At 49.1% G+C, this 24,609-nt stretch overlaps 1 protein-coding gene across 5 annotated transcripts in view; it reads left to right on the top strand.

Annotated features, from left to right (window-relative positions):
* Positions 1-24,609, top strand: part of ttc29 (tetratricopeptide repeat domain 29) — an 830,052-nt gene that overhangs the window by 550,671 nt on the left and 254,772 nt on the right. Inside the window, exon 11 of one of the 5 annotated variants that reach the window (XM_072496101.1) lies at positions 9,945-11,767. The exons of the other annotated variants lie outside the window; for them this stretch is intronic. Within the exon in view, the coding sequence (XP_072352202.1) occupies positions 9,945-9,949 (5 nt within the window). The 3' untranslated portion in view covers positions 9,950-11,767. Of the gene's footprint in view, positions 1-9,944; positions 11,768-24,609 lie in introns of those variants that run through there. 5 annotated transcript variants of the gene reach the window in all.

Consider the following 24,609-nt stretch of genomic DNA (forward strand, 5'->3'; position numbering starts at 1 on the left):
TCCACAGTGATAGGAAGTCCTCCTTTATGAGCGACGAGCTGCGCCAGTTCCTGCTTAGCAAAGGCATCGCCTCGAGCAGGACGACCAGCTACAACCCCCGGGGTAACGGGCAGGTAGAAAGGGAGAATGGAACGGTCTGGAAGACCGTCCTGCTGGCCCTTCGGTCCAGGAATCTCCCACTGGCAAGAAGTCCTCCCAATGGCCCCTCACTAAATTCGGTCCCTGCTATGTACTACCACAAACCAGACACCTCACGAACATCTCCTTGTTTTCCCCAGGAAGTCCTCCTCTGGGACCTCGCTCCCAAACTGGCGAGCGACACCCGGACCCGTCCTGCTGCGGAAACATGCGGAAACAAGTCGGCCCTGTTGGTCGAGAGGGTCCACCTGCTGCATGCCAACCCCCAGTACGCCTATGTAGCGTTCCCCGGCGGACGCCAAGATACGGTCTCCCTTCGGGACCTGGCGCCCGCCGGAGCTCCACGCACGCCCGCGCCACTGCCCCCCCCCCCCCCCCCCCCGCAGCACCTGACCGGCGGGTCAGTACTGCCGCCGGAACCCCGACCCAGCGCCGAACAGGCACCGACGCCCCCTACAGGCGCCCCTACAGCGCCGCCTATGGGTGACAAAACTGCCTGGGAGGAAGACACCACGTTCGCAGAGTCACAACTGCCGGGGCCCTCACCAGGATTGCCGCCGAAACTTAGACGCTCCAGTAGGACGACCAGGCCACCCGATCGTCTGATTGCAGCACCATGAAAAAATAAACAACACAAGAACTTTCTCCGTTACTCTCGACAGCATGGTACCTGCAATACCTGGTCCTACCATGCAAAGGCGACAGTGACACTGGCCATCACCCCACTGGCTCCTTTTTTAACAGGGGGTGAATGTGGTAATACCAGGTATTGCAGTACCTGAGAGGTGAATGACCATTGGCTAGACCGCGGGGTCTTCCATTGGATAATGTAAATAGCCCCGCCCTGAGAGGCGGGGTATAAGAACCGGTGCCGTCCCAGCTGCCTTCACTTCTGTAACATCGCTGCTGGGTACAGTTCTATCTGATGAAAGCTGAATCGATATGACTCCTCGTGGTCTCAAGAGTATTGATTGTGCATCAAGTACTTAGTGCCAAAGATTTGCATGCACGAATTCCATGTTAAATGGCAGGCACGTCATCGCTGATTTACCCGCTCCGACATCACCTCAGCGCTTTACTGATCGTGGTGCCATATTTAAAGGCCGCCCAAGTGCACATTAGCCACACCTCGCAGGTTGCCAGGAAATCTACGCCAAAGTTCTCCAATGCCTCCCATAGAGAGCCTGCTCAACTTTGTGGAGGGCCACCATGATATCATCTACCTGCACTTCAGATGAAAACCCAGCAGCAAGACCACAAACCCAGCATGGGAGGCGATGGCAGCGATTGTGTGCCAACTCCATTCAGAAGAGGACAGCCATCTAGTACCAGAAAAGAATGAATCATCTCCTCACTTCCGCCAGGGTAAGTCACTCTTCTCATCACTTTTAAGATCACAGACCCATCACACATCTGCCAGTTCAAGGGACATCACCACATGCTCTCCTGCATACACCTTTATCTCCCCTGTGGGTTGTGCCCTCATCCTGTCGATTGCCCCATTCACCACCCACATGTGCCACACATTATCTGGTCTGGCAGGTGTCCTAATTACACTCTCTCCATCGATCTTCATGTAAGACAAGCTGTCACACAGCAAGAGGGAGAGATCCCAGATTCGTAATAGGCTGCCCGAACTGAAGGTCCTTACAGACTTTGAGGAGCGATACTTCAGCTGGCCAGCAAGGCCATAGACCATTCGTGTGCTAATTGTGAGGTCAGCGGCGATAAACTAAGTGAAGTCCAGCACCGCAACATTCATCAGACCACCATACTGTGAGTTATGTCTCCTGTTTCTCAGGCCCATGCCATGCCTGAATGACGTCCCCTTTTCTTGCAACTCATCTGGGCAAGAGCTTCAGGGATCCACTGGCCAGGTCCTGGACACCAGCCCAGAGAGCAGCATTGGCAATGATTTTTCAGAGCCCTCAGTGGCCAACCCATCAAAGCGCTCACCCACAGCCTCCACCAGCGCATAGACATATACCTTGGTGGGACTAATGTTTAGAGCAGCCTCGGGGTCACAAATTGGTGAGCACTTTACAATGTTCGATCCACAGCCATCCGCTGTTTCTCTATGACATGAGCCTTCTCACAGAGAGTGTGCACTGCCATCAGTCAGAAGGGAGAGTAATGCTCACAGGTGCCATGTGAAGATAATGGGATGTTGTCACTGGATGTCTTCATCACTTGCCATGAATCTAGCAGCAGTGAGCGTGTCCCAAGCATGTCTGCCTCATCTGGACATTGCCTATTCCTCATTGCCAACATCCTCTGCCTCAAGAGCCTCCTCAGCCTCATCCCCTTCTACGTCCTCCTCATCGGAGGAGACATGGCATTATTCCAACTCCCCCTCAGACAGTTCCTCCCCCTGTTGCAGCACCAAATTGTGCAGGGAAAGCAGACAATGATGATGCTTGACCCCCTTTGTGGATTATATTGTAGGGCTTCATCAGACTGATCCAGGCACCTGACCTTATCTTCAACATCTCTGTGGTATATCTACTCCACTAAAATACAAGCTACAGCATGAATCTCAATGTATGCTGCCTCAGCTGCACTGTGTGGCCTCCACACAGTCACCATCAGCCATATCCTCAGTAGATAGCCCTTGTGCACAAGGAGCTAACCCTGCAGCCGCTGTGGACCCTGAAACATGTCAGGGGTCTGAGAGTGGCTCAAAATGAAGGAGTTATGCTCACTCAATGGGAATCAAGGGTACACCTGCAGGATGCATTTGGTGTGGTTGCAGAAAAACTGGACATTCAGTGACTGGAATCCCTTGTGCTTCAATAGGTCGCTGCTTGATGCCATGGAGCTCTGAATGCCTCGTGAATGCAAAAAATAATAATTGAGTACTCTTAAAAAAAAATTTAAATGAAGGTTCTGCTCCTCCCTTTGGCATGTCAAGCGCTGCCATTGACATCTTCTTTTCGTGGGCAGCACGGTAGCATTGTGGATAGCACAAATGCTTCACAGCTCCAGGGTCCCAGGTTCGATTCTGGCTTGGGTCACTGTCTGTGCGGAGTCTGCACATCCTCCCCGTGTGTGCGTGGGTTTCCTCCCACAGTCCAAAGATGTGCAGGTTAGGTGGATTGGCCATGATAAATTGCCCTTAGTGTCCAAAATTGCCCTTAGTGTTGGGTGGGGTTACTGGGTTATGGGGATAGGGTGGAGGTGTTGACCTTGGGTAGGGTGCTCTTTCCAAGAGCCGGTGCAGACTTGATGGGCCAAATGGCCTCCTTCTGCACTGTACATTCTATGATAATCTATGATTTTCTCCTGCCTATAAGAGAGAAGGATGACAGCAAGATCATCAGTCTTCATTTTCTTCATGGCTTCCACACTGTAGTAGCGAAGAGAGAGATTTGACTGTAAGTATTTGTCTCCTAAGGGCCAGTGTTTGACCATTCATCATCTGCAGCTACCTCTCAAAGCCCACTGATTCATGTTGTGGCCAAAACATTGATACCCAGTCCTTAGTTCGCAAGCTGGTTGGGCAAGACCCCACATTATAACTGTCCCACACCGCATGGCCAAGTGGCAAGAAATTTGGCCACTTTCCTGCATTCTGAGCTCTCATCTCAGGCACAGGAATTGGTCTAAATCACACTCCAAGACACTGCACTCAACTTGGTCAATGGGAACCATTTGTCATTAGGCACTTCCACACACAGCCAAGAATTAGAACGGTTCTTCTTGGCCAGTGTGCCATTGTCACCTTCCTAAGAGGATAGAGTTGCTTGCTTAGGTGGGCAATGATACAGGCACACAATGGTAGTTGTCGATTTTGGAAGTCTGTGCACCAAGAGTTAAATCCTGAGGAGAAATCAGTAGCACTCGCATACATAAGTGCTACTTTAATGGACATAATTGAGTGACTGGATTGAATCCAAGTTGAGTTCAAGCTGAACAGCCTCAGCTGCAACGGGATACTGATCATTGACATGTTTTTCCATTAGCCTTGTCCTTGTCCCACCTCCAGAAGCACCCACCCCCCTCCTGATTGTGTGGAGCCGTCAGTCAGAGCTGATTCTCCACCCTCCCACTGCATTGAAGCCCACGCCCCAGCTTCCTTTCCCTTCCCGCTGCGCAGTCCTCCCAAGAAGCCCTTCGCCCAGCAGCAGAAGGCATCCTACAAAATGCTGCTGTTCAGACTTGCGTGTGTACTCCCATCCCCCAACTCTATCTTCGTAGTCCCTGACTCAACCTCCGTATCCTCTAACTCAACCCCTGCCTCCCCAAATCAACCCAAGTGGCCCTTGATTCAAATCTCGTAACGTTTGACTTGAGCCCCTATCCACCGACTCAATCCGTGTCCTCCCCCAATCTAACCCATGTGGCCTCTGATTCAACTACTGTCCCCACTCCCAGAATTATGAAGCTGCTCTGCGAGCACTGAGCTCACCATGCACCCCTCACAATTCTGCTCACCAGGTGCACACCTTTTGAAACCAGTTGTGCTTTGCGCCGTTCTGACATCACGCCGCTGTGGATGCATTTTTTGACACCGGGATATGGGTCCAGTAATGGTATGCTAATATATTACAATAAGGGCCACTTTTCTCCGACCCCCCGCCGGGTCGGAGAATCCCCGGGGAGGGAGGCGCAAATCCTGCCCCGACGCCGGCTGCCCTATTCTCCGGCGCCTTTTTTGGGCGGTGACGGGATTACTCAACTCACGCACGGCGGGACCTGGCATGTGAGTGTGTGGGGGTGGTCCTCGGGGGAATGCGGGGGGATCCGACTCGGGGGGGGGGGGGGGGCCACGGTGGCCTGGCCCGCGATCGGGGCCTACCGACCTGTGGGCGGGCTTGTTCCATCGGCCGACGTCTTACCTCCGCGCCGGGCCCCTGTAGGGCTCCGCCATATTGCCTGGAGGCCAGCGCAGAGAAGAGAACCCCCGCACATGCGCGGAAATACGCCGGCCGGTCTACGCATGCGCGGAAATACACCGGCTGGTCCGCGCATGCACGAGATCACGCAGGCCGTACCGCGCATGCGCAAACTCGCGCCGGCCCTTCGCCGCCGGCTGGAGCGCCGCCAACCCCTCCGGCGTCCACCTAGCCCCTGAAGGTTCGGAGGATTCCTCACTTTTGGGGGCTGTTGACGCCGGAGTGGTTGGCGCCGGTTTTCCTGCCGGCGTGGGGACTTAGGTCCCAGAAGGGAGATCCGGGCCCAGCAGGTTCCTGACATTGAACGGCGGGAAACACGATGTGCCACTGTTGGGAGGAAGGGACGATTGTTTCCTATTTTTGCGGCGATCTGAAACGCAACTTTGGCTTTCTCACAATACTTTCCGTTCTCGCCACCAAACCCACCCCACGCGAACGGGAGCAGTAAATCTCGGCCATGGTTTTAATTTTATCATCTGGATATAACTAAAGGAGGATTTTGGACAGTTGTTTCTGGAGGGAAGTTAGAAACTCCCCTTTTGCGCAGAAATGAAGTCTGGATTATTTTCACTCTCAAGCCCCTTTTAAATCCAGTCAAGCCTCCCGCCTGTAATAGGTGGGCAGCAGGGAAAAACTAGAGAGTTGATTCAATCAGCTTGCAGGGCTACCTCCAACTTTCAGGTAGGAAGGGGTCCTAAGCTATCCTTATGGTCCTGAGGAAGTATTGTTGTTGTTTCTTGACCAGGCATTCTGCAGGGCTCAGCTGGTTGTCCAGACACACTTGTAACTGCAGAAGCATCAGGGGAAGTCTCAGACGCCTCCACCGTCTTTCTGGCCTAAAGACAGACATACTAGGGGTGACCATAATATCAGGAAAGCCCAGCAATGGGAAGGAAATTAGGGAACCTCCCTCAATTCCAGAATGTTGCCAAGTTCAAAGATTCTGTGGGTCTGATGGAGCACAGTTGCCAAGTTCACAATTTCACATATTTGCATGGGTTAGTTCCTTCTATCTTTCTCTGTTGGCTACCACCTCTTTCCCACATGAGCTACATTTAATTTAAGAAGCTAATTTGAAACAGTCCCTCCTCACTTTGTTGAAGGGATGTTTCAAAATATCTAATTTCTTAAACTAATGAATGTTAAGTTTGACCTGGAGTAAAATACTCATTTTTTGATTTAACGGTTCAGCAGCATAATGCTGCATGAATTCATCATTAACGAACTTGACAACCCTTTATGAGCACAAATTTGATTAATTCATTTGTAAAGAGTCAGGCACAATTATAGTGGTGCCAAACATGAATAGCCCATTTGGACTTTTTGCTGATGTTATTCTTTATTCATGTCTATTTTTCTGAAAAGTCTTGGGCCATAAAATTTGGTTTTCTTTTACCCATATTTTCAGCTCTGCAGGTGTCATTTTGGGTCCAAAGTGGTGTGCACACCACCTGCCCACTTCTGGTGCAGGTCACACTAGACGGAATGTTACTGGTGCAAGTGCTCCGAACAAATGCAGAATTATACAGAGTAGGCAGATTGTGACTTCAGTGAGATTGTAATGCTGATTTGACTCTAGTGTTGCAATTTTTGATCCAAACACTCCAGCCAATTTCCTCCCTTAATCCTGCATTGCTCAATATGCAAGATTGTCCACCAGTGCTATTTAATGCATCTTATCTGAGATCTCTGTATCAAAACTCGTGTAATTGAGCGCTCTGTATCCGAGCTGGTGGTTGCAAGTGTGGAAGCGATTAGCAGTGCTTCTTCACCATCATTCCCTTCTTCCACTTCTTGTTCCTACACCACTGCCTGGACAGGTTGCATTTTTGGGGTAACTGAAAAGAGATGGGATAGGAAGGGAAGCATATGATGCATGCATAGACTATCTAGCTTGTAAATCAGAAGAGATTGTGGGATGAGGGGAAAGTGGGATGTGAAATGGATTAGGTATGAACATACCATCATTCTCAAAACTCTCAGCCCTGCCACTGGCCTCAGCCTCTGTGTAACTGATCCAATGATGAAGAGCACTGTCTCTTCCATTGTGTTGAAGGAATGCATCCATGCCTGTCCTCTGCCGTTTTGGTGCTGCTGTCTGCGATTGTGCACCAATGGGTCCTGCAAGAGAAAAGGAAGTATGTCAGAGTGTGGTGCAATCTGTGTTTGTGCTGTGCTTGTCATGGTTGAATAGCTGACAGTGTTTCTTTTTTGTATGGATCACCCCAAACTTAATTTACACAGTTTCACTCAGTAATGAGGATAATCTCTGGAACTCTGAGATCAACTCCAGTTCAGTGGTTACCAGTCCCTCCATTCAACAGGATGCAGCAGCATGCAGGGAAATAACTCATATCAGCAGCAACCTGGACCTTCCTGTTCACAGAGACCTCCAAGACCCCCAAAATTGTCACATAGCTCTATGAAACCCCCTTTGGACATGAATCAAACATCTCCAACAGCATAATACTGATAAAGCCTGGAGGAAATCTTGGGCAGAAAACATCCTCACAACTAAACACATTGGCCTAGATTTTCTGGTCCCACCACCAGCAGGCATCTTCACAGGTGGGACAGGATAATTTGGAGAGCCGGTGACTTTTAAGAGCCACGACAATGCCTACTAGTATCACGGTTTGATAATCCAGCCCATTGTTTCCAACCCAACATCTCAGCAACCGAACTTCAATCTTCCTCCGAGAATGTGGACAGCCCTCAATAGAATACAGACAACACATGAATGATGTGACCAACTTATGTACAAGTAGCACCTCGATACCACACCTGGTTGCAACTATTGAAACACTACCAAAACCATGGGACACATAAATGGCATCTTGCCCAACTCATGTTTGAGGGCAACATCTGAGAGTTATACTTAATAATAATAATAGTCGCTTATTGTCACAAGTAGGCCTCAATGAAGTTACTGTGAAAAGCCCCTAGTCGCCACATTCCGGCGCCTGTTCGGGGAGGCTTGGACTTGCTCTTCAGCAGGGTATTGGACTGGTTCAGGAAATTGACATTAAAATTGTGACAACAGCTTCTGCTTCTAAAGCCATACAAAAGAAGAAGAGAGAGTTAGCAATATGTGTAAGGAGTGAAATGTGGATGGGAGGCTTGAAGGGGCAAGGCTGAGTTGAAACTGGATGCATGTGTGTGTCATAGTTGATAAAATGGTTGGTATGTGAGTGAAGGGGAGTAGTGAATTGAAACAGAATTTGAAGGTGCATTCACTGATCTTCAGCCCTTGTGTGAGATTATTGAACTTTTTGTGGCATATTGGCGACACGCTGACATTAACTGTGGCAGCTGTCTGTTCCCCCTGCTCTCTCAGTGTCAGTCTGGAGGGCCTCCTACTCCCCTGTGAATAGAGGACCACTCTCCATCTCCTGAACCAAGGCCTTCAATGCTGCATTAGAGAACCTTAGAGCATTATCTCTGCCATTTTGTGCAGATTATTCAGATTCTTTCAACTCTGAAACTCCTCTCCAGCCACGTCCATCAACTGATCCAGCTAGTACGCAACTCCCTTTAAAAGAATAGACTAAATTTAAATGGTGCTAGGCTTGTACAAACTTGGACCTCCTGCTGAAATATGCAGACACTCAGCAAGCTTAGCACTGGCTGTGCACCACAATTATGGTAAAGACGAGCCAGCTAAATCATTGAGATGCTCAAGCCCACTTCCTGGGGCTATTAAGTTTACCTTTTGGTAATGTTTCAGAATACAGCGTAATGTAAAATTCAACTTTTGTTGTGCTTTAGAAACTGGCAGAGAAAATAGGTTAACATTTAAGTTAGGGGAATGTTTAGACAGAAGCTTTTAATGGGAAAACAACATCAGGTCAGTTCCAAAAGATAGTATCCGTTTTTTTCTTGCAGGTATCTATGACAAGGAACTTTCTTTAAAGATTCTCTTTATGAAATCGGCATGATTATAATCAAAAATTCTTACAACGTACGGAGATTCCTAAAGGCTAATAGCTCTACTCAATTGAGTAACTCAGATAAATTATCATTAATTAGCTAATAAAAACCAGCAGGTGGTTTTTGGCCCAGAGACATTCCCTTGTTATTTAAATTATGTATATTAAACTACAGCAATGGTAAAGTAAATGAAAGGGAAACAACAGATATAAGTCTATGAAAACCAATGCAGGATAATGCTTCAATGAAATATCCCTCTAACTCATAGATCTTACCCAAAGGAATACAAGGTAGCTTTGACCCCTGTTTAAATAATATAATCCATGAATTAGCAGATAGCCATGTGCAGCTCAGAGTTAAACACTGATTATGCATGCAGTGCACAAGTGTGAGAGCAGCTTTCCTCAGAGGACTGTTCTTGTGTTTGTTTTAGAAAAATTACCAATAATGACTAGTGGGAACAAGATTTGATCAAGTTCTGTTTTAAGATCACAAGGTCTGACAAAGGGTATGCTTTGATTACTGAGAAGAACTTGATTTATAGTAAATAATGTTTGTTTACATGGTCATTGTTTATTCATGTTAACATTATACACAGGGACATAATTTATGTAATTGATGGGTTTGTTGCTGTTTTGGTGTACATTTGATTATGTCTGTCCCTACTATGATTTAAACTTGAAGGGTATGTCAGATATCTGTATAAAGGATCAGCCGTTACTGACTTTCTAAAATTACTACTATCTTAGATGATATAAGCTTCTGCCTCTCATTCGCTCTATATATGTGTGTATGTTATTTACGAAATTAGCAATATATTATATTAACAATATATCTTTATATAGAGTTGTAGATATAGGAATCTGATAGCAGATATCTGTTACCCAAGCCACTTTCAGGAAAGAGTTGTGGTTCCTGTAAAGTTTTCTGTATTCCTGTTGAGACATGCTTTTCATTTGTTTCATTTTTATTGTTTCACAGGTTAGCTGAACTGTTGTTTTCATAACAAATAAGAAAAATTGCAACAAAGATTTGTGTCCAAAGAGGACTTCCTTTGAAAACCATAACCAGATATCTGTGGAGTAACAACTTGCATTTATATTGCATCTTTAACATAGACAAAACCAAAACCCATTCATCTCTCACTCCTACCTCACTAACCTACAGTGGGTTTAGTGGGTTCCAGTCAAGCAAAGCCTCCATTTTAAGATTCTCAGCCTTGTTTTCAAATCTCTCTATGGCTTCACCTCTCCTTTTCCCTGTAATCTCTTCCAACCCCACAACGTTCTAAAATATGCATGCTCATCTAAGTCTTGAGTATCCCCAGTTTTAATCACTCCGTCGTTGGTGGCCATGTCTTCAGTTGCCTCAGTACTGTACCCTCCAAGTCCCTCTTCAAATCTCTCTGCCTTTGTACCTCGCTTCTTCCTTTAAAACTCTCTTTAAAACTTACCCCTTTAATCAAGCTTTTGCTTTACCATCCTTTTATCTTTCTATATGGCTCGATGTCATATTTTGTTTTATAATGTAAAGCATCTTGGGACATTTTGTATAATATGGCACCATATAAATACAACTTTTTGTTGTTATTGCATTTAAGTCTCGGAACTGTTGTCACCTTGGGAGAAATGCTGTGATAATTTTTGTTTTCTCTTATGAACCTTCTGCACTGTAAATTCTATGATAATCTATGAAAAACCTCCCATTCTGCCTTCTTTTCACTTCTAATGCTGCATTCTTCACCTGCTGCCAGTGATAACTCTTGTTAGATTGTTAATATGCAGAAAACTTCACAATTTTATTCTTGGATTGTGCCGACACCCCAAACTGATATTGTTTATCACTCATTGCATTTGGTGTATTAAGAGTCAAGTGGATAATTTGGAATTGATATCAAGTTTATGCAGGTTTTCTTCCTTACGGGGGATTAAAGGACTAATGGGCTTTCGTAAAAGGCCAATTGTTATCTTGGTCATTTTCTGAAACTATTAAATTCAGTTTCAGAACTTACCATGGTGAAATATCAACTCACAATCTCTGTGTTACTATTCTGATTCCATTTAGTATCATTAACATAGAAAAGCTTCCCATGATGTTACACAGATGAATACCAAATCTGTTACCGTGTGGGACATGCTAGGTTTTCCCTGGGCCAAAACACAAAACAGTGAAATGAGCAATGCTTTTGGGAGTCAACCTTTTTTTTCTGGCCATCATGGGTGAATCACTCAGCTCTTACTACATGTTAGCTATACATATTTTTGCTTTCTGGCCTATATAGAACTTCCCCAGCCATTGAGCTAGTAACTAAAATTGCAACTTTCAAACAGCTTCACAAATGTGCTTGTTTTTCTGTTGCTGTTAATGCTGTCAGTGCTATTGAAGAACTACTATGATGCATTCATTACTGCTCCTGGCTAGTTTTCTTTTATCGCCTGGGTGACCCTGCTGACAGTGACAAGATTTACCTGCATTCACTTTTTAAAAGCAATCATTCAGGATGACATATTTCTGTATGTATATGTGTATGTGTGTGAATTGCATTTGTAATGTTTAGATACTATTCTCACTGTCAACGTGGAAATAAAATTCCACATTGCAAGAAATATTTTATCAAAAGCTATCCAGATTGTTGAGATTTAAACTCCATGAACCATCTATTAGATGCTTAGCAGAACACTTATCTCAGACACAAAGCTGTCTCAATAATCAGATTTTTTTTTTCATGTATTTCGAGGTACAACATGTATTTGTATTGTGAATTGTACAAAGCACTCGTGCATAAAAAGTGTTACTTTTAAATACTCACTGTATTGGAACGACTTCTGTTATATCCAAAATCACAACTGGGAAATCATAAAATGATTCTTCTGAAAAATAATTGCTGCTATTACGTAAATTTTACAGCCAATTTTATTGTCTCTGCTGAGATTTAAAATGCAAATTAAACAATTATGCAGGTGTAATTGAATCAACATTCTCTCAAAATTGTATCAATATTTGAATGTTTGATATTGCATAGAATTTTCAAGTGTCTGTAATTTCATCAGATGCAATCAGCTCTACAACAATATAGTATCAGTTTTTGCATTACTCTTTATGAATAACTATAATCAAAAGTATTAAAACAATCAGTTTCATTTCCTAGCTGTAGGTTTTTTCTTTAAAATTTTTATTCTTAAATATAGATGTAAAAATACAGAAGCTTTCAGAGAACATGTTAACCTCCATAATTTTACTTCCTTTCTACAGTACTTGCCAAATCTTTCTCTATTGTGATGTGATATCATCCATGGTCCCATTGATTTCCTCCACATATGTTTTCATTCTGAATAATTGAAAAAATAATTCCTTTTCTGTTATATTCAATAGAAGGAGCAAATTATTGCAGATAATCAATTGTCCAGAGACTAAAGCTGGTTGTTTTAGTATCATGGATTGTACTTCTTCAGAAAAAGAAATGGAGTGATAGAGATAATATGATATAGTGATCAATTCATTCAATCATGGAGTATAAAAACATTAGCCCTGGGAAAAAAGCTGCCACTGGGAGCATTAACCACCGGACTCAATAGTGTGGCACTAAGCGATTTGCATTTTCAGAGAAATTTCATGGCCAGAGTCCGCTCTAGTGAAAATGTGAATAAATTGCGTTTTTTCTCTTTCTTTTTATATAGCAGACAGTGTGTAGCTGAATCCATTAGGGGCTAACTCTGTGTGTAATGAAATGAAGGCAATAACTGACATGATGGAAACCCTGGATTAGTTTTCAGACCAGCCTGAGCTCAGCTATTATGGCCTCTGTGTCAAGTTAAGGGTCCTTTGGGAGACTTTGAGTGCCTCTGGATACTATTCTCACTGCTAGGATGGAAAACATCTCCCGAGTTGCAAGAAATATTTAAATAAAAGTAGCACAGATTGCTGAAATTGAAACAGTTCAAACTGCCTATAACATGCTTAACAGTATACTCGTTCCACCACAAAAGTGCCTCCAATGCAGCTCTATAAAGCTCATATTGAACATGTGACAATGAAAGATGTCAGAACATTACAGGGTAAACAGCTAAAGCATTTTCTCAACCCCAAAAAGGAAGAGACCTGCAGCGTAATCGCTTAACTAATGCTGTAGAATATACTAATTTAATAGGTTAATTGCAATGTAATTAGCCCTGATAATGCAATATGCACAGAGTTGATGTGTGGAGCTGCAGAGGTGTAAAACATTGGTTGGATCTCACTATTTCTTACACAATTAAGTTCCTCATCTCATCTGGAGAAGTGTTAGAAAGATATTTTCCCTGAGGGAGAGGGTGGAGGCCAGGCTATTAAACTGCTAAAATACCCCCTGGCAGCTAGTTCCAGCAGTATGGGCAAAGGCTTGTGGATAAGTCTTGGGCCACACTGAGCTGGAAGATCTGAATGGCGTTTAAAATAGGTGAGACTTAACTTGCAAGGATAGAGACTGAAACATAGGTTTTAACGGGGCAGTGTTACAATCAAGCATTGAGGTTACGCTATTTTACTGTCCTAACATGCAAGTTGTTGTTGAGCTTTTAATATTTCTCATTTATTTTTAATAAAACGTAAGTTACAAAATCTCTCCATGGGTGGCACGGTGGTACAGTGGTTAGCATTGTTGTCTCACAGCGCCTGCGTTCAATTCTGGCCTTGGGTGACTGTCTGTGTGGAGTTCACACGCTCTCTTCGTGTCTGTGTAGGTTTCCTCTGGGTGCTCTGGTTTCCTCCCACAGTTCAAAGATGTGCGGGTTAGGTGGATTGGCCATGCTAAATTGCCCCTTAGTGTTCATTAGTATTTTAAAGTATTAGTATTTTAAAGCTAAATTTGACCCCAAACCACATAGGGCAGATGAAAATGAAAATGAATGAAATGAAATGAAAATGAAAATCACTTATTGTCACAAGCAGGCTTCAAATGAAGTTACTGTGAAAAACCCTTAAGTCACCACATTCCGGCGCCTGTTCGGGGAGGCTGGAACGGGAATGGCAGGGACGACAAGATGACCGATAACCTGTGTCAAAGAGGTATGTTTAAAGGAGTATCTCAAAGGAGTAAGCAATTTAAGTAGGGGATTTCATTGTTTAGGGCAGCGACTGAAGCAGGACTACCATGACAGAGTGAATAAAATCGATGAAAGTTCAAGAGGCCAGAATTAGGTGAATGCAGATGTAAGGCGGGATTCTCCGACTTTCCCCCCCCCCCCACCCCCCGCCGTCCGCGGGCTTTTTCACGGGACGGAGAATCCCCGGGGGGCGGCGCGAATCCCGCTCCAACACCGGCTGCCGTATTCTCCGGCCTGCGAAAAAGCCCGCCGACGGGAATCGCGCCGCGCGTCTCGCAGAATGGCAAGAATCGGCGCGATGCGATGGTTCCCAGGGCTGCTGCCGTATGGGCCGAAGTCCCGCCGACATGACCGCAGGTCACGCTGGTGTAAATCAAAGTAGGCTTTAAATGCCGTCAACCAGTAGTGCTGGCTGACGCCGGCGAGCGAAGAGGTAGAGGTTGGTGTGGGGCGGCCACTGGAGAGGAGACGGCACGGGCGTGGCTGGGGGGGGGTTGCGGATGCCGGTGGAGGATGCTCCCCAGGGCCGGGGGTACGTGCCGGTCATCGGGGTTGGTTCCGGGGGAGTGGGGGATCAGGGGTGCCGGGGATGGGAATGCTGGGGGTGGGGAGTGTCGGGGAGGGGAGTACCGGGGATGGGAGTGCCGGGGAAGGGAGTGACAGGGAGGTTATCGGGGGTTCCGGGGAGGGGAGTGCCGGGGAGGGGATCGGGGGTTCCGGGAAGGGGAGTGCTGTGGAGGGGAGTGTCGGGGAGGGGAGGGGATCGGGGGTGCCGGGGATCGGAGTGCCGGGGATGGCGGGGGCGTTTGCCTGGCCAACTGGCAACAGTGGCGACCATGCAGCCCATGGCACCTGGCTGCAGAGGGTGGTATGAGCAATAATGACATGTTGTTTACCCCCACCCCCTGCAGAACGTTATGTTTGGGCATCACCCAGCGATGTCGGCCGTAGCGGGAGCCGCTCTTCTACATGTTGCCCCATGGGAGCTGGAGCAGGGACGTGCCCGGGAGGCGGCGGAGGCTGCCGCAGAGGAGCGTGCCACAGAGGGGCAGGTGACAGCCGCCCAGGCTGAAGAGCCGCCCGCCCGACAGGATGAGGAGGAGGAGGTGGTGGTGGTGCCACGGTGACGGAGGTGCCCGATGAGGCCCCGTGTGTTCCAGCACCGCTTGTCGTACCAGGACCTCACGGACCGGGCATGCAGGAGGTGACTCAGGATGAGCCGGGACACCGTCGCCCATATCTGCCACCTGATGGCACACCTTGCACCGCGTGGGACTGGGGAGGACACCCTCTACCTGTGGATGTCAAGGTGACGGTGACCCTGAACGTCTACGCGACGGAGTCGTTCCAGTCGCCAAGTGGGGACCTGTCCGGCATATCCCAGACATCGGTGCACAGGTGCATCCGTGCAGTGACGGACGCCCTGTACGACATCGTGGACCGCTACATCCAGTTCCCTGTGGACCGCGCCCACCTGGATGCCTGGGCAGCGGACTTTGCTGCCATGGCCAGGATACCCATGGTCCAGGGGGCGATTGATGGGGTGCACGTCGCCATGCGGCCACCAGCGGATAACAGGGCGGTGTTCATGAACAGGAAGGGGTACTACTCCATGAACATTCAGGTGGTCTGTGACCACCGCATGAAGATCGTCACGTCTGCGCCCGGTACCCGGGCAGTGTGCATGACTCATTCATATTGGCCCAATCGTTCAGCCCCGCCATGTTCGAGGGACACCGCTCTGGATGGGCCCTCTAGTACCCGTCAGATAGGGTCGGCCGCATCGTTGTGGTCTGCTTCGTCCTGCACAATATATAGCCCAGCAGAGGGGCGATGCGCTGGAGGCAGAGGAGGGAGAGGGGAGGAGCAACATGACGAAGGGCAGATGAGGAGGATGGGGGCAATGGTCAGGACAGACAGGCTGGACAGGGACGATTCCGGCTTGGGTCACTATCTGTGCGGAGTCTGCACATCCTCCCCGTGTGTGCGTGGGTTTCCTCCGGGTGCTCCGGTTTCCTCCCACAGTCCAAAGATGTGCAGGTTAGGTGGATTGGCCATTATAAAATTGACCTCAGTGTCCAACATTACCCTTAGTGTTGGGTGGGGTTACTGGGTTGTGGGGGTAGGGTGGAGGTGTTGACCTTGTATAGGGTGCTCTTTCCAAGAGCCGGTGCAGACTTGATGGGCCGAATGGCCTCCTTCTGCACTGTAAATTCTATGACAATGTCTGACTCATGGCCACAGTAACACCCTCCACCTGGACCGTCCATGCATGCGGCCGTGACACTGCAGCGCACGGTCCCATTGTCTGCCCGGAGGCGGGATGGCGAGGGAGACCCGGGGAGTGAGGGGGGGTGCACACTCACCTGAGCTTGACGTCCTATCATCCCTCACACACACACTGGCGCTCATCTCACACCCCACCCCCGCATGCATCGGACAGAGCACAGAGGCAGCTCCTGTAGGTGTGAAAGTGATTTTAATTACAAACAGTTCATACACGTGCCCTAGCCCCTATAACTAATCTGTGCCCTGCACCCGTGCCAACTTACTCAGTGTCTAATTTTTTGGCCTTACGGGCCTATGACTACGTCTAGATGCTTCCCCAGTCGGTACAGCAGAACTGGAGGCGGACTCCTGTGATCCCTGCCCTGTGTTTTGGGTCCCCTTTGGTGGCCGTTTTCTGGGGCGGCCCGGCCTGGGTGGGCCAAGCTGCGGCTCGAGTGAGCGGGATGGCGCGCCGCCAGCCTGTTCTGCCCGTTGCCCACCAGATGCACCTGGTACGGAATGGGGGGGGGGGGGGGGGGGGGGGGAGTCCGAGGTGTTGCTGTGTTCCGGGACCTCCCCTGCAGGAGGCACCGGCACGGGTCCCAGCACCTGCTCCTCCCTTGGGGTGCCCGAGGGTCCTCGGGCCTCTTCATGGATCGGAGATGCGAATGGATCCAGCACCCGGCGCACTCCCGGCACCTGGCGCTGCCAGTCCTGGAGGCCCGCCCTGGTATCAACAAGAGTCTGCAAGTTTTCAGCCATGGAGCTCAGGGAGTTGGCCATCCCTGTCTGTGTCTGGGCGATGCGGCCGGCACCTGGGCAATGGCGCCGATGCCCTCAGCGATGGTCTGCTGAGACTGGGCCACGGCGTTGAGTGCCGCTGCGATTTGCAGCTGGCTCTGGCTCATGGTTTCCTGTGAGAGGGCAGCCATGTCCCGGGCCACGGACGCCGCCTGCACGGAAAGCCTCAGGCCATGAATACTGCGACCCATATCTGACACCGTCGCACCCATTGCCTCCATTGCGGACGCCACCAGTGCGGTTTCGGCCTGGGTGGCACGCATGACCGGCACTGCTCCTGCACGCTGGTGGACTCCTCCACATGTGTCTGCAGGTGCTGCGAGCCAGCCGTCACCCCCTTCGATCATCCTGGGTCCCTGCCTGCATCGGGTCTATGGGTGGATGTGGCAACTCCAGGAAACCGGGACCGGTCTGGGCAGCAGCTGGTTGCTGGGGCTGGGCTGCCCTCCGACCATCCGGCCCCTCGGCTGCTCCACCTGTTGTACCGGGACGGCTGTGTGGTGCGCAACAGTGAGTGTACCAGAACCCTCATCGCTAAAGTGACCAACCGAGGTGAGTGTCTCTGCGATGGTGGCGGGTGTAGGAGATAGCAGTGGCGCCATGTCGAGGTCCTCATCGGACCCGAAGTCCGGGGTCCCATGGGGTGGTGTTTCCTCTCCGTCCGTCCCCTGTCTTTGGGTGTCCTGGGTGGGTGTGTCCTGTGTGTGGGTGTCTTGGGTGGTTGTGTCCTGTGTGTCAGGGTCCTGAGTGGGTGTGTCCTGTTTGTGAATGTCCTGGGTTGACTGGGACAAGGGCCTGTTGGTGTGACTGCCCTCCCCGTCGCTGGATATGGCCCGATGGCGTCGCCGCACTGGCACTAGATGGGTCCGGGTCTATCCCTGACTCGTGGGCGCCCTGGCACTGGGTGGGGGCGTCGTCTGCCTGACGGCCCAGGTTGGTCCCTGTCTTGTGGGCGCCCTGGCACTGGGTGGGGGCGTTGTATGCCTGACGGCCCGGGTCGTTCCATGTCTTGTGGGCGCCCTGGCACGTCCTGGGGCGGTCGGCATCCGCAGGGATAGGTGGGTCGACATTTGGTCCTGCAGTACACAATACAGCATGCATGGTTCAACACGCAGACGGGGGGGGGGGGGGGGGGGGTGGGGATGCAGGCGGACACGAGGACCGGGAAGTTGCGGAAGCAGAGGTCGGGGGCGCAGCACCAAGTGAGACCCCATGGGGAGAAGGGGGGATATGGGGATGGGGGAATATGGGGATGGGGGAAGGGGGTCAGGCAGTGGGGTGTCTCACTTGGTGCTGCGCCCCCGAACTCTGCTTCTACAACCTCCCGGTCCTCGGGTCCGCCTGCAAGGTCCAAGGCCCTCTCTTCATGAACGGTAAGGGGCGCAATTCAGGTGGACCCCCTCCAGTCCTCTCACGCTCCCGGTTATGGGCGCGCTTCTCCTGAGTGGTGATGGGGGGGGAGAGGGGTGACAGAGATAAAAGGCAACAGTGTTAATCGGACATATACTTGCAGACCAGCGGTTGTGTGTATGTTGGCATAGGTTCACACCCCATCCTGCCAATGCAACCTGCATGGGTGGGTGCAGACATGTCGGTTTCAGCTAGGGCTGTGTCGCCCAATCTGTGTTTTCTATTTCGGCACAGTTTTCTACTTCGGGAAAAAGGCAGCGGTGCAGTGGTATTGTAACTGGACTAGTAATCCAGGGCCTCAAGGTAATGCTCTGGGGACACAAGTTCAAATCCCGCCATGGCAGATGGTAATATTTGAATTCAATAAAAATCTGGAATTAAAAGTCTGCTGATGACCATGAAACCATTGTCGATTGTTGTAAAGACCCATCTGGTTCACTAATGTCCTTTAGGGACACTCAGTGATTTGGCCGCCACAGCCTTCTGCGGCAAAGAGTTCCACAGGTTCACCACCCTCTGGTTTAAAGGATCGTCCCTTTAAGATTGTGTTCTCTGGTTCTAGTTTTTCCTACAAGTGCAAATATCCTCTCCACATTCACTCTATCCAGGCCTCGCAGTACCCTGTAAGTTTCAATAAGATTCCCCCTCATCCTTTTAAACTCCAATGAGTACAGACCCAGAGTCCTCAACCGATCCTCATACAACAAGCTCTTCATTCCAGGGATCATTCTTGTGACCGTCCTCTGGACTCTTTCCAAGGTCACCACATCCTTCGTTAGATTTGGGGCTCAAAACTGCTCATAATACTCCAAATGGGGTCTGGCCAGAGCCTTATACAGCCTCAGAACTACATCCCTGCTCTTGTATTCTAGCCCTCTCGACATGAATGGTAATGAATTTGCCTTCCTAACAGAACCTGCACGTTAACCTTAAGAGAATCGTGAACAAGGACTCCCAAGTCCTATTGTGCTTCAGATTTCCTGAGCATTTCCCCATTTAGAAAATAGTCCATGCCTCCATTCCTTCTTCCAAAGTGCATAACCTCACACTTTTCCACATTGTACTTCATCTGCCACTTCATTGCCCACTCTCCTAGCCTGTTAAATCCTTCTGCAGCCCCCTTGCTTCCTCAATACTACCTGTCCCTCTATAGATCTTTGTAAACTTAGTAACAGTGCCTTCAGTTCCTTCTTCGAGATCATTAATATATATTGTGAAAAGTTGTGGTCCCAGCATAGACCCCTGAGGCACACCACTAGTCACCGGCTGCCATCCTGAAAAAGACCCCTTTATCCCTACTCAATTGCCTTCTGCCAGTCAGCCAATCCTCTATCCATGCCAGGATCTTACCATTAACACCATGGGCTATTGCCACATGCCACTGGAGGAACATGTGTTTGTGGTGGGGTCAGGTTTCACATTTTTACTGATTTAACCATCTCTCCAAACATCATGGGACGGATTAAAACTTTCCCTTGACCACAAGCAATGTCATCTAATTGAGAAGACTGAGAATATACTCTAAAAATGAAATGCAAGAGTCGTTTCAATCAAGCGCTCTGGATGGTATAAGTTCTTTAGGAGCATTATTTACAATCTCCACCTTAATATTCTTATTATACTAGTTTACAAAGTTCTTAATTCATCTGAACAAAGTCTCTTGTCCATATTCCTCAGCTGTAATGAACTCCAAGAAATTATTCAATGTATCTTTGAAGTTTACAGTTCAAGTGCCGTCCAAAGTCATGAATGGAATGTTCAATAGATGAGACACATTTCATCCAGTTTTACTGCACCTAAATCTAATGATACATTTTGGAGAATGATTCTGATGAGGTGCAGGAGAAAGTTCTATCATCAGACAAAAGAAAACCATTATCAACCACTGAATCTGTGCCACCTGAGAGACACATTTTATAGTCAGAATAGGAAAAAATTATTCTGTCACCAGTTCCGCCATGTGGCTTACCTTGGTTATACCGGGAAAGCATGATGGCATAGTGGTTAGCATTGCTACCTCGCAGCGCCAGTGACCCAGGTTCAATTCCAGCCTTGGGTCACTGTGTGGAGTCTGTACTTTCTCCCCATGTCTGCGTGGATTTCCTTCAAGTGATCCCACAGTCCAAAGATGTGCATATTAGGTGGATTGGCCATGATAAATTGAACTCAGTGTCCAGGGATGTGCAGATTAGGGTTTACAAGGATAGAGCAGGGTGGATGCAGGAGTGGGCATGGGTAGAGTGTTCATTTGAAGAGTCAGTGCAGACTCGATGGGCTGAATGGCCTCCTTCTGCACTGTAGGAGTTATATTTAATAATATCTTATTAAGGTATTTGAAATTTTTTATAACGGTAACAAGAACAATGACATCAACATGGTAAAATAAACATTTCTCCCCCAGCCCAATCTTCACACACCTCAACCATACAACAACAATCCCCCCCCCCCTTGGAACACTGCATCTGCTGACATTTTTAATTTTCTCCGAGAAAGTCGACGAACGGTGCCACCTCCGGGAGAACCCTAACTTTGACCCTCTTAACGCAAACTTTATTTTCTCAAGACTGAGAAACCCAGCCAACTCACTAACCCAGGTCTCCACACTCGGGGGCTTCGAGTACCTCCACATTAATAAGATCCGTCACCGGGCTACCAGGGAGGCAAAGGCCAGGACTCTTTCGGCCCCTGAACTCCCGGATCTTCCGACACTCCAAAGATCGCTACCTCCGGACTCGGCACCACCCGTATTTTTAGCACCGTGGATATTGCCTGAGCGAAACCCTGCCAAAACCCTCTAAGCTTCGGGCATGCCCAAAACATGTGGATATGATTTGCTGGGCTTCCCGAGCACCTCGCACACCGATCTTCTACCCTGAAATATCTGCTCATCCTAGCCACTGCCATGTGTGTCCGGTGGACTACCTTAAATTGTATCAGGCTAAGCCTGATACACGATGAGGAGGTATTAACCCTGCTTAGGGCATCCGCCCATAGATACGCCTCTATCTCTCCTTCTAGCTCGTCCTCCCACTTGCCCTGAAGTTCCTCCACCTGAGTTTCCTCCGCCTCCGAAAGCTCCTGGTAAATATCCGATACCTTCTCCTCGCCCACCCAGGTACTGGAGACTACTCTATCCTATATCCCCCGTGGCGGCAGCAGCGGAAAGGCCGGCACCTGTTTTCACAGGAAGTCGCGCACCTGCAAATACCTAAACCCATTCCCAGCTGGCAAATTAAATTTATCCTCCAAAGCTTTCAAGCTGGGAAAGCTCCCGTCTATAAATAGATCCCCCATCCTTCTAATTCCTGCCCTTTGCCAACTCCGGGACGCGCCATCTAGCCTACCCGGTACAAGCATGTGGTTATTATAAATCGGGTTCCAAACCGATGCTCCCTCCACTCTCTTATATCTCCTCCACTGCCCCCAGATCCTCAGAGCTGCCACTACCACCGGACTTGTGGAGTATCGGGCCGGCGAGAACGGCAGAGGTGCCGTTACCAATGCTCCCAGACTGGTGTCTTTACATGATGCCGCCTCCATCCGCTCCCATGCCGACCCCACCCCCACTACCCACTTCCTGATAACGGCTATATTAGCCGGCCAGTACTAATTGCAGAAGTTCAGCAGCGCCAACCCACCCTCCCCCCAACTGCGCTCCAGCAACACTTTCTTCACTCACGGGGTTTTACCCGCCCACACAAAGCCCGAAATAATCTTATTCACCCGCTTGAAAAAGGTTGAAGTTGGGGAGGCACTGAAAGACAAACAGAAATCTGGGGAGAACCATCATTTTCACGGTCTGTACCCTCCCCGCCTGTGATAGCGGGAGCAAGACCCATCTCTTAAAGTCCCCTTCCATTTGTTCTATCAACCGGGATAGGTTTAACTTGTGTAATACCTCCCATTTCCGGGGCACCTGGATTCCCAGATATCGAAAGCTCTTCCCTACCATTCTAAGCGGCAGCTCTCCCAGTCTCTTCTCCTGTCCTCTTGCCTGGATCACAAACATCTCGCTTTTCCCCATGTTCAATTTATACCCCGAAAAATTGCCAAATTCCCCCAAGATTCGCATTACTTCCCCCATCCCCTCCAACGGGTCCGAAATGTACAAGAGCAGGTCATCTGCGTAGAGCGAGACCCGGTGCTCCCCCCACCCCGTACCAGATTCCCGAACCAGCCCTTTCCAGTTCCTCGAGGCTCTTAATGCCATGGCCAATGGCTCTATGGCCAGAGCAAACAGTAACGGGGAGAGGGAGCACCCTTGCCTCGTCCCTCGGTGTAGTTCAAAATACCCCAACCTCAGCCGGTCCATACGCACACTCGCTACTGGTGCCTGGTGGAGCAACCGCACCGAGCCAATAAAGCCCTCACCAAACCCAAACCTTCCCAGCGCCTCCCGCAGGTAATTCCACTCCACCCGATCAAAAGTCTTCTCCGCATCCATCGCTACCACCACCTCCACCTCCACTCCTTCTGAGGGCATCATAATGACATTTAGAAGCCTTCGAACATTGGCCTCGAGTTGCCTGCCCTTAACAAATCCCGCCTGGCCCTCCCCTATCACCCCCGGGACACAGTCGTCTATCCTTGTGACCAGTATCTTAGCCAGCAATTTGGCGTCCACATTCAGTAGAGAAATCGGCCTGTATGACCCGCATTGCTCTGGATCCATCTCCCGTTTCAAGATCAATGAAATCGAGGCCTGCAACATTGTTGGGGGGAGGACTCCCTTCTCTCTTGCTTCGTTAAATGTCCTCACCAGCAGTGGGCTCAATATCTCGGAAAACGTCTCATAGAATTCCACCGGGAAGCCATCCGGCCCCGGGGCCTTGCCCGCTGCATGCCCTCCAGCCCCTTGATTATTTCCTCAATCTCAATTGGGGCTCCCAGCCCCTCCACCACGTCCTCCTCCACCCTCGGGAACCTCAACTGATCCAGAAATTGCCTCACCCCCTCCACCCCAGCCGGGGGTCCGACTCATATAATTTACTATAAAAGTCCTTAAACACCTCGTTCACCCCCGCTGGGTCCAGGACAGTATTACCGTCTCTACTCTTTACTTTACCTATCTCCCTGCCCGCCTCCCTTTTCCTGAGTTGGTGCGCCAACATTCTGCTTGCCTTTTCCCCGTACTCATAGATCGCCCCCCTTTCTTCCTCAACTGTCCCGGGTGGAACAAACCATTACAAGGGGACATAAATTTAAGGTGAAAGGTGGAAGATATAGGAAGGATGTCAGAGGTAGGTTCTTTACCCAGAGAGTAGTGGGGGCATGGAATGCACTGCCTGTGGAAGTAGTTGAGTCGGAAACATTAGAGACCTTCAAGCAGCTATTGGATAGGTACATGGATTACGGTTAAATGATATAGTGTAGATTTATTTGTTCTTAAGGGCAGCACGGTAGCATTGCGGATAGCACAATTGCTTCACAGCTCCAGAGTCCCAGGTTCAATTCCGGCTTTGGTCACTGTGCGGAGTCTGCACATCCTCCCCGTGTCTGCGTGGGTTTCCTCCGGGTGCTCCGGTTTCCTCCCACAGTCCAAAGATGTGCAGGTTAGGTGGATTGGCCATGATGAATTGCCCTTAGTGTCCAAAATTGCCCTTGGTGTTGGGTGGAGGTGTTGAGTTTGGGTAGGGTGCTCTTTCCAAGAGCCAGTGCAGACTCAAAGGGCCGAATGGCCTCCTTCTGCACTGTAAATTCAATGATAATCTATGATTAATCTAGGACAAAGGTTCGGCACAACATCGTGGGCCGAAGGGCCTGTTCTGTGCTGTATTTTTCTATGTCTATGTTTTCTATGCTTTCCCTGTGGTCAACAGCCCAAACTCCACCTGTAACCTCCGCTGCTCCCTCAGTAGCCCCTCGTCTAGGGCCTCCCAGTATGTTTTGTCCACCTGGAGTATCTCCTCCACTAATCTATCCCGCTCAGCCCGTTCCACCTTTTCTCTGTGGACCTGTATCGAGATTAATTCCCCTCTGACCACTGCCTTCAAAGCTTCCCAAACCGTCACTACAGAGATCTCCCCCGTATCATTTGTTTCTAGGTAGTTCTGGATGGACTTGTTGGGCCCGCAGACCGCCTCGTC

Source organism: Scyliorhinus torazame, chromosome 3 (genome assembly GCF_047496885.1).
Source record: "Scyliorhinus torazame isolate Kashiwa2021f chromosome 3, sScyTor2.1, whole genome shotgun sequence".
Classification (NCBI taxonomy): domain Eukaryota; kingdom Metazoa; phylum Chordata; class Chondrichthyes; order Carcharhiniformes; family Scyliorhinidae; genus Scyliorhinus; species Scyliorhinus torazame.